Raw genomic sequence first — 10,280 nt, forward strand, 5'->3', positions numbered from 1 at the left:
TTAACTCCCGCCCTGTTTGTTGAGGCATCAACGGTTGGGTGTCTCAAAGGCGCGGATAAATTTGACCCTCGGTTCAAATTATATTTTCCCCCTCTCCCAACCACCACCAGATCCTGATTCCTGAGTCTGTCTGGGGCTGAACACGGGTGGGGGGCGAGAGGGAGCCCGCCATGGCGCTCCGGAAGCGTCTGGAAGAGGCCAAGAAGCGCGGCAGTGACTCCGGAGTGGAACCGGATCGGAGCCTTTTGGGCAAGGAGCAGAGGGACCAGCGGATCGGGCTGTTTCTGCGGGATTTCGACCACCAGGGTGAGATGTTCAGGGAGGGGAGGGGAAGGGAGGGCCGTGCCCTGGCCACACGCCAAGGTGCGGTGCGCTCCTGGCACCCCCCCCCCCGCCCAAATCCTGGAAACCTCCCCTATGTTGGAGCCGAACGCCAACGATTCTCTAGCAAACCGGGTCGACTTAAGGCCGTTCCACGGACGGTTTCTCCCGGGACTAGGCGTCTAGAAGAAGGCATCTTAAAATATTTCTGTTCCAGAAACTCTCTTGATATTTTCCGGTGCTTTTGAATTCTGCTCCGTTTCGCCCTGCCGGTTATTCTGTCTGCTCCTCTCTCGGCGGGGCTTTAGAAGAGGTCGCCGCCTTAGTCTGCGCTAGCGCTTCAGGGGAAGAAAAATTGTAATTTTTTTTTTTAAACACTAACACGTTGCGGCACCTTGAAGACTAGCTGCTCTGTTTTAACGTGAACTTTCGCGGACAAGTTCACGTCCTCAGACTTCCTTGTCTCAGTGCGGAGGAGCGTCTCTGGACTACAAGCTCCATTAGCCCGTAGTGGGGGAGGATGAGAAGGGCAGTCCGTTACAAGGCTCCCCTCTTAGAGCCCGTTTTAACACGGTTCAGGGGGCCAGAGATAGTTCGAAAAGGCCTGTCCTTAGAGAGGGATACAACTCCAGGGAAACTCTGGTGGCTGGGGGGATTCTGGGGTTTGTAGTCCCTAAAAGTGACCTTCCCACGTTCGCAGGGGGTGGGTGGTGGTGGAGGAGGAGACCCGCGCGGAGGTCGCTCTCCTCCTGGGCGCGCGTCCTGGTCAAAGGCTGGTCGGGCTGCGCGTTTCCTCCCCCCCAAACTCTGCTTCTTTTGGCTTTTCCTTTTCCCGGCTCGGTCCAGCGAAGGAAACCCTGCAGGAAATGAAGAAGGAGCTGGCCTCGCTCCTGCAGGTGGCCGAGCAGGCCTTCCAGGTGGAGTCCCTGGCCGTGCCGGTGGCGATGCGCAAAATGCGCAGGAAGGACCTGATGGGTGAGAGAAGCCTCCTTTCCCTTCTTCCCTGTTTCGCCTTTTAACCCCAAGGGATTTCTCCCAAGGGAGAAGCCGTGCCCGAGAGGAGGAGGTGCTGGGGAGGCGGGGACGCCATTTCCAAAAATTCCTCCGACCTGGGTAGAGGATGGTGGACACGGGGGTCAAAGTCGGAGAAGGAGCGTTTCTGAGCGCTTCCTTCCTTGGGAAGAAGGAGCAGAAACCCCGTGAGCGCCGGCCCTACCGTTTAGGCAGAGAGAGAACGGGCGGCGATCCAGGCAAGTTAGCATGGAGTTCCTATTCCAGTTGGGATCATACTCCGAGTAGACCTAGTGTCACTAAGCCTAAATCAGAGCTTGGTAAAGTAACTTGTAAAAACTAGGACTCCCCGCTGGCTGGCTGCCTGGCTGGCGGGGTCTGGGAGTTGCAGGACAAAACCGCCCAAACTTTTCCATCCTCTGATCCAGGTTTGTCTTCGGTGGGGAGGGTTAGGGTTGTTGCCTGGAGGGTTTTCTGCCTGGGGTGGCCGGAGTAACCTGGTTGGACTCTGGAGCAAAGTTTTTTGGCTGGGGGATGGGGGGCACGCCATCCTTTTTGGCTCCGGCTGGAAAGAAAAATTGTGTTGATTTTGTGAATTTGGGGTGTGTGGGTTTAGGATCAAATGGGAGGGTGAGGAGAGGGGGCTGCTGTCCCCATGGTCCCCCCCAGGGCCCATCCATAGGCGAGGCAGATGGTAAACCTGAGCCAGACTGGTACTCACCGGATCCAAAATGTTGGGGAGGGGGGTCTCGCCTTGTAGCATCAGCAAAGGGCAAATCACTCCAGCCATCCCTAGCTCACGGATATATATTTAATATCTGATCCCTAAGCCATCTCTCTGTTTTATCCACTCTTCTTACTTCTCCCTGCCCCCCCCAAAAAAGTTGAAATTTTAACCCCATAATTAGGGCCAAATAATGTGAGGCGTCAGCTTCAGAATTAGAGGTGGAGCTTCTTTAAGCAGTAAAGGCATCTCCTTGTCCACGGAAATCACCTCACTTTTGCTTGGTGACTTTTTGTCAGGAGACAAGTGTGGGATTCACGTGGAGCTTAATCGCTCAGAAATGAAAGCATTGAAGGAAATGCTTCTCCGGAAGTATAATGTTTTATCACTTTCTAATTGCAAAGCTAGCTTGAGTTTTGTCCAGCTTTTATAATCTGGCGATCCACCACTTTGTTGGCTTTGCCTGTCTCTGTCCTGCAGGTCTGAAAGAAGAAGAAGCTGCTGCCACTGTCGCCGCCTCCCTTGAAGCCGTAAGTTTATCTGGAACGGTTCTCAACTCTGCCGAAATGCATCCAAAGCAGAGGGGGTGAACCCCTGCTACTTTCTGTTTATTGATTTCCAATGTTTGTACTCTGCTCTATAGCTAGAGTCTCACCCTGTCCAGTATTTCAAAAGACCAAACAGTGCATTACCTTTGGGTTTACAATCTAGAAAAGAGATGCCACACAAAAGGAAAGAGAGAGGAGGAGGGAAAAGGAAAACACACATTCTTCCAGTGTTGAGATTTTTCTCGTGTAATGGTGTTTTTGATGACCCCTGGGGGAAGGAAAAGCTTAAAGGAGCTGACTCCAAGGCGCTCTGGTTCCACTTCCCCTTTTCTCTCTCAGCTTGATAAAAGAACTCCTGGGTGACATTGGGGAAGAAAGAATCCTCTTATCATATAAAGATTGGGAGATCGCCGGTAGGTGAATTGCGCCTGTAGCTGTCCATTTCTTCTGGGCATACATCTCTTGAAAGAAGATGGCAAGCTTGGCCCTATCCTTGGGGTGGGAGCAGGGAGGAATGGGGGCTCTAATATATTTGGGGCAGTGATTCCCCTTTGGGTTTTAGTCCAGATTTTACAGGAGCAACCCAAGATGTTTAAGCCTATCCCCCAAATAGAGTTGGCACCAAATAAAAACCAGGAGTGGATTCACTACCCCGCTGACACCGGAGCCATGAAACTCGGCAGTTGATTGGGTTTGGTAGAAAATGCATTGTGATCATTCTTCTTTTTAACCAACCAGGGACAAGGAGAGGCGCCGGTGGCATTTGCCAAAGTCCTTTGTCTGCCTTTAGTTGCTATACTCGTTGACGGTGGCCTTTTCTGCAAGGTGTCATGCGTTGGTCCTGATTCCACCAGCTATCACTTCTCTCCCAACAGAATGACTACTGCGTGGGACACAAGCCAAGTGGGACACAAGCCAAGCTAGTGAGGACAAATAGCAAACGAGGTACAGAGACCTTTCAGCTCGGGTTCAAGGGACACATTAAAAGAAATGGGCATTTCCTGCTATGACTGTGTTTCGCCTCCAGGTGCATAATTCTTTCAGAGCAAAGAAAGCCTATGTTCCCCTTGAAATGATCAACCATAACAGAACCAACTAAGGTGAATCGAGGCAAGCTCATGCTGTGACAATCAGATGTCATTGTATTGTCGGGCTGGGAGTCTGCCTCTAATGATGTGCTAACCGTAGCACGTAGTTCGGGCCTCAGAAGAAGGCTGGTAGTGTCAGTGGCTTTAAATCCTGATGGCTATAGGGGTGCCAGTGTGACTCTGAATACCACAGTGGAGAACAGCAGAGGGAGGGTGCCATGACACCCACATCTTGCTGATTGCCATCAGGTTGGCCTTTGCGGTTGTGGAGTGAAGGTCATTAGATCCTTAGTTGGATCCAGTACTGTGACTTTTCTTATGCTCTCAGAGTATTCAAGCTGCAGCACTCCAATTTTGTATATTGATCTAGAGCAGTGGATCCCGACTTTGGCTCCCCAGATGTTCTTTGACTGCAATTCTCAGAAACTTTAACCACTTGCTGTGCTGGCCAAGACTTCTGGGAGTTGGAGTCCAAGAACCTCTGGGGACCACAGGGTGGGAACCGCTGATCTAGAAGCTCCTTTAAAACTGGTTTTTTTCAGGGGTGCAACAAAGAGGAAGTCAGAAAAATGCAGGTCATGATGTGTAGCTGTTTCAGTGCAAGCCATAAATAGCCTGGCCTAGCTTTAGGGAGATGACTTGAAATTTAGTATCTGAAAAATCTCTGCAGCCGCACCTAAAAAGACTTGACTGAGGCATCTCTTCCAGTTAAGGTCACCACGATTGTTGAATACAAGGACGAGAAGGAGGAGACGGGGGTACAGGGCAAGAAAACGTCTCACAAGGTAGGCGTGCCAAGATCCAAGCACAACCTTCTCCAGATGTTTTGGGGTATCCCTCCCCCCCAGGAGTCCTAGCTGTTGGCCATCCTAACCATTGGAGAATAATCCCGATGATGTTTGGTTCACCGAAACGTTGAACCTGTTGCAACCTGCCTTGAGCTGGTTGTAAAGTGTAAAGAAAGAAGTGTAATGATGTGTAAAGGATAAATTGAAAAAATATATTTTTAGATGTGCCATTTCATTTCTTCTGCAGGTATTTAAAGCCAATTCCCTGGTTCCTTTGGCTTCTGCTGTCCGGGGGAAACAAGGTGGCTTGTCCAGGTAAGGCTAGCCAATGACTCCACTTTAGTTTCTCGTTCATCTTAACACCTTGAAAGTAGCCACAGCCATAAAATGCATCAGGTTTTGTTGATTTTGGCAATCCTTATGTGGTCTCCAGTGAGTTCCAATCATCGGACATGGCTTCCCTCCGCTTCGTCATGATAACCCTGCGAGGGAGGCCAGACTTTGGGAAACTGGTCCAGGGTGGCCCAATGGTTAAAGCTCAGAACCCCATCCTCAAATGTTCCTGGATCGCCTGGGTCTTAAACTAGCTTTCTTAACTGCTCTTCCAGGGTGGCTCTTGCAAGGGACCAGCTCTCCTACCTTCTCATGATGCGGATGAGCTGCATTCCCTCGGTCTGTAATGTTCCAAGAGGAAAGGAATTTAACAACCTGGGTGGCATCACAGGAAAAAGGGGTGTAGCCAAGCTTGGGTGTTCTTGCCTTGGATTTATTACCTTTTCTGATGAGCAGATGTAGATGGGAATCACACAGCTGATTGTGTTGTTTGCATTGGCATAATATCTGGCAAAGTCATGTCTGTGTTGCTAAGTTAAAAAATAAAAATAAATCTAATGTGATTAGGTTTACATCAGAAGTGGGATTCTTGTTTGAGCATTAAGTTAACTTTAAACTGGCATTGAGGTCTGCTTTGTTATTGTGAAGAGCCAGACCAGAAGGAAGGTGGAAAATCCTACCCACGGGAGGCCAGGAGAAAACTCTAGTTTAAAAATAGAGATCCGAGTTCAATCACGTAAGAAATAAGTTGAAAAAGGTTGCCCCTTGCTATTAGCAAATTGGCTACGATTAACTTAACGCTTTTCATGTGTTAGTTCTTGTTGCTGTGTATGATGGGGTTGTGTGTGTATCTTTCCTATTCCGTACTGTTAGCTATTGCAGCTGGGGCTTCTAGGAACAGAATGTCAAAGCATCCAGAGGGCCAGAATATAGAATCATTGAGTCACGGAGCTGGAAGGGGTCTCTAAGGCCAGCGCGGCCAACCCCCTGCGCAATGTCTCCAGCCTTGATACAGAACCAAGGATAAGAAATCAGCTACAACCAGCACCGTTGAAGGGTTCTCTCATCTTGTGTCCCACCAGGTCGGCCTCTGCCTGCTCCACTCCCAACGCCCGAACTCTTGAGCGATCTGCCTCTCTGAGGGACCGGCCCGTCTCAGCCTCTAAGGGAACGGCCTCGGCCTCCAAAAGGTCAGTCTTGCTGTTGTTTAAGGACCCAATTCAGTGCTTTTCGGTAAAGGTGAAGGTTCCCCTTGACATTTAGTCCAGTCGCGTCCGACTCTAGGGCGCGGTGCTCATCCTCGTTTCCAAGCCGCAGAGCCAGCATTTGTCCGTAGATAGTTTCTGTGGTCACGTGGCCAGCATGACTAGACACGGAACGCTGTGACCTTCCCACCGAGGTGGTACCTGTTTATCTACTCGCATTTACATGCTTTCGAACGGCTAGGTTGGCAGGAGCTGGGACAAGTGACAGACGCTCATTCCATCGCGTGGATTCAATCTTACGACAGCTGGTCTTTGACCTTGCAGCACAGAGGCTTCTGTGGTTTAACCTGCAACGCCACCACGTCCCTTTCTCAGGGCTTCTGTCTGTCTGTCTGTCTGTCTGTCTGTCTGTCTGTCTGTCTGTCTGTCTGTCTACCTACACACACACAGTATAAATACGTATGCATGTGTCTCTCTGCATCAATCCCAGAAAAATGGGAGGTGTTGGGGGGGAAGGGTGTGAGTGGGCACAAAGAGGAGGCTATGGGTTGCCCACCACCACCACACACTCTACTGCTCCGTAGGAGACTAGGGTGCGTGCTCAGGCTTTCTGAATTGTCTAGGAACCAGTCGTTCTGTTGTACTGGACCGCGTTTTGTCATGCTGAGTCATGAAACTTCCTGGATGTCCTTCGAAGAGGCTATGAGAGGGGTGGCCTCAAATAACCCCATTCACACACTCACCATGCGTACATCTCTCTCTCTCTGTATGTTGGGAAGCGCGCAATCCGTGGTAGCTTTCTGCTCTATGTCAATGCGAAATTGTACATCCACTTCTGCAGCGGTCTATGCATAAAGCTCTCCTTGGAATCTCGCGGCCGATCAAGGTTTGAACACGATGAGCCAAAGCCCCAATCTCTGCTTCCAATCTCTTTTGTAGGATACCCGGGAAGACAGAGGTGGGAAGCGTCTCCTCCACCTTTCACCCATATGCCTTCAGTTCTCACCAGGCTGTTTCTTTCTGTGTCTCTGTGGTTTGCCATCATTTTAAACGTATTGTAAACTATTTACAAAGACATCATCATTATCTTAGAATTGCATGAGTCAAGAGCTTTAAAAAAACGCACATAACCGGTGCTTAAATGATTGAGCACGGAGAGAGACTTTTCAAAAATAAACTTATTGTTCTCCATCACCTGCTGGAGGTTGGGCATCATAATGACTGCTTTGGCTACACATCAGCTTTAAACAACTATGTTGTGTTGCATTGAAGCCAGCCTTCCAGTTTTTTTCCAGCAAGAGAACGCTTTTTCTTCCTGCGTTGCTTTTCCATTTGATTTTACCTTGAATGACCAGCTGTAAGGATCTTTACCTTCCCTTTTATATCACTCCACAAAAGCATTCTTGTCTGTTTCATGACTCCTCGGCCGTAATTTATTACTTTCTCGGTCATCCATCGGTTTTATTTATGGCTTGTCTTTCTCTGCCTCCAGAGAGTCAAGGTGGCTCAAGTCGCCTTCTGGATCCAGAATATGCTTATGCAACTGGTGGTTGAGCAAAAATGTCGGCTTGTAACCCATCCGAACCTCCACTGCTTTCCCCTTTCTAGATTCTTCCAGAAGGGGCTCTCTAAAAGTGTGTCGGCTTCAGAGAGAGCACAGGCCACCGCCCTACGGAGCACTTCAATGCCCCACGAAAGATCGGTCCCCTTTGTCAACATACCTCTGGCCGATGGGCAGGTATTGTATTACCCATGGAGAGCTAGATGAGTTTTTAAAAAAACTCTGTGGCTTGAGGGGAAGTTCTAGAGAACTTAAAAGTTGCTGTTTGTTGTGGATTTATAGCTGTTCCTAAAAAAAGGTGTTGGCTCTAATGGATTTTTGTTTTATTCCTGTGGGTCAACATGGCCTCTTCTTTTGACTTGGAACAGTTATTACTTATTACTAACGAGTTAATGTGTTTCTCTATAAATGGGGCACACCAGTAATAAAAAATAGCTGCTTTTCGGAAAATCATGCGAATGTGTTTGCTCTCAAAGTAACGTTTCGAAGCTCTGTTCAGTAGACACTTGGTTCATTCAGGCCAGTGTTGCCAACTCTGTCTGGCAGCCACGGCTTTGCAGGGTTTCAGACCGGATCCTTTCCTAGCCCTACCTGGGGAGCCCCGATATTCGTTGCTTGGTCATCTCCAGCCAAATCAGAAGCGGGGTTGACCCGAACTCGCTTCCGACACGGGATGAGTTCAGGTGTGCCCAGCGTGGTGCTTGTTCCTATCTTCAGGTGGGTGGTAGGTGGGGGGAGGAAAGCTTTTTGTATAGGACTGTTGTGTGTGATGTGATGGACACAACACACTCCAGAGAAGACTCTCCATGGCATCTTTCTGGTTTTTTTTTTCAGACTCTCTGCTCAGCTGGAGACGACCTCCAGAATATCAATGTGGAGTTACTAAACAACGATACCGTCCAGCATATCCACACTTTAGTGGTAAGTGGGCAAAATAAGCAGTTCCTGGAGAGGGAAAAGCTACTTCTCCACAAAACTGTTAAAATGGGAATGTCTTCCATGAAGGATGTCTGACTGTCATAGCAGGAGATTTTCTCTCCTCCTGTAGCTGGCAAATTAGATTCCTTTGTCTTCTGATTGGTCATCAGGAGGTAAACATGGGCTTCCTCGGCCAATTGGATTGCTGAGGCGTAAATTCCCAAGGAACGTCTTTTGTGAGGGATGCATGAAGGTGCTTTCAGCTTTTCATGATGTGTTTGTATGTCACATTTTTTAAACCTGAAGTGAGGGCTTTGGTGGGTATCTAAGTTTCCCTCTTCAGGAAGAATTACCTCAAAGTGTTGGTAGCCCACTGGACTCGCTAGCCTCTTTATTACCTCCAGCCTAAAAAGAGAATGATTATTTGTGAGAGTAGCTTGGATGTCAGAGCTAGAATAACAACTGTGGCAGACTATAATACTCAGAATTTTAAATGCCACAAAATAAATGACATCACGATTTTGAATTCATAAGGGCTAGCTTCACTCCTTTTCTGGTGCGGCTGCAATTTTTAATTTGATAGTTACAGGGGTGTGGCTTCAATGAGTGATGGAGGAGGAATATCTTGGTGGCAAGAAGGTGACCAGCTGCTTGTAGCATTCAGATGACATTATTGCTGAGAAAGTAGAAAGTAAAGAATTGCCTTTAGTTACTTCCTAAGTTACTCTGGAGATACAGGGCAATGAAAAAGTTTTCTTTAAAAAGATATAGTGTAATTTACTGCATGGAGTCTTCTTTGAACTTGTTCTGCTTATTTTGTGTACAATCTATGGTCTCTCTTTTCCTTCCTTAGAACCAGTTGACAGTCCTCTGTGGGAAAGCGACAATTAAATCAAATTAATGTAATAGACGGGTAATCTTCTCCCTCCCACTTCTGGTATGTGAATATTCTGGAAAAGTTGTTTACGAGGCGAAAGGCAATTGTTTTTTAAAGTTTGTACACTGCACATTAAACTTCCTATTTCTCCCATAAAGAAACCTGTGGGCCTTCTCCACTGGTTCGTAAAGCTAGAAACTGAAAAACGTAATTTAGTGTTGGGATTCAAATATGCTTGTATTTTGGGCGGACAACTCACAAACAGCCTTAAATGAGTGTGTAGCAATTTTCTTAAAACTCCCGAATAAGAAGTGAGGAAGGAGAGAGAATGTGAATCCGTATTTAAAGGGAATTTTGACCTTCAGTGGATTACATCCGAATGGAGCTTTCCTGGGTCTGCTTGGTTTAAGTCTTACTGGGGAAATAACTGCTCAAGAGCTCAGGGGTCGAGGTCTCTGGCTGTGGAGCCAGAAGTTGGGAGTTTGAATCCCCCACGGGGCCTCCTTGACAGGGGCTGGACTAGATGATCCCACAGGGTCCCTTCCAGGCTCTGTCATTTTCAGATTCTCTATCATGATCATATCCAACTGCTAATCCTAAACGGAGCAGACCCACAGATGGAATGGGACTTTGGCTGTCGATTTTGCCATTCAGCAATCGATTTGATGGTTGAGTTTCAAGTGTCGAAGACTGGAGCGAGCCCAAAAGGGAGCCGCTCGGGAAAAGCACACCGTGTTCTGTTCGTTGCAGTAATGTGGGGTGTCCCTAAACAACCCCTGCTAAGTCAGGATGTGTGTGTGTGTGTGTGCCTGTGTGTGTTATGCACAAGCTAGTGTACAATGGCTTGTTGCCAAGATCTTAATGGCTGTTTTGCCTCAGTGATGTTTCCATGGAACCTCCAATGGC

At 48.2% G+C, this 10,280-nt stretch overlaps 1 protein-coding gene across 1 annotated transcript; it reads left to right on the plus strand.

Moving 5' to 3' along the window:
• LOC110076293 (borealin-2) lies at positions 1–9,535 on the plus strand. Its single transcript, XM_020788324.3, has 10 exons — positions 1–306; positions 1,168–1,296; positions 2,537–2,586; positions 3,480–3,549; positions 4,401–4,477; positions 4,728–4,795; positions 5,896–6,003; positions 7,627–7,756; positions 8,414–8,500; positions 9,351–9,535. Exons 1-10 carry the CDS (start codon positions 171–173, stop codon positions 9,396–9,398), a joined length of 903 nt encoding a protein of 300 aa, XP_020643983.2. The 5' UTR covers positions 1–170; the 3' UTR covers positions 9,399–9,535.
• The last annotated feature ends 745 nt before the right edge of the window (positions 9,536–10,280 follow it).

Source organism: Pogona vitticeps, chromosome 10 (genome assembly GCF_051106095.1).
Source record: "Pogona vitticeps strain Pit_001003342236 chromosome 10, PviZW2.1, whole genome shotgun sequence".
Taxonomy (NCBI): domain Eukaryota; kingdom Metazoa; phylum Chordata; class Lepidosauria; order Squamata; family Agamidae; genus Pogona; species Pogona vitticeps.

Bases quoted from the DNA above. Each gene is read 5' to 3' on its own strand.
- LOC110076293 (XM_020788324.3), top strand. From the start codon at position 171: ATGGCGCTCCGGAAGCGTCTGGAAGAGGCCAAGAAGCGCGGCAGTGAC. The intron at 2,587-3,479 runs GTAAGTTTATCT...CTCTCCCAACAG, and splicing joins TCGCCGCCTCCCTTGAAGCC to AATGACTACTGCGTGGGACA. The intron at 3,550-4,400 runs GTACAGAGACCT...CATCTCTTCCAG, and splicing joins GAGGACAAATAGCAAACGAG to TTAAGGTCACCACGATTGTT.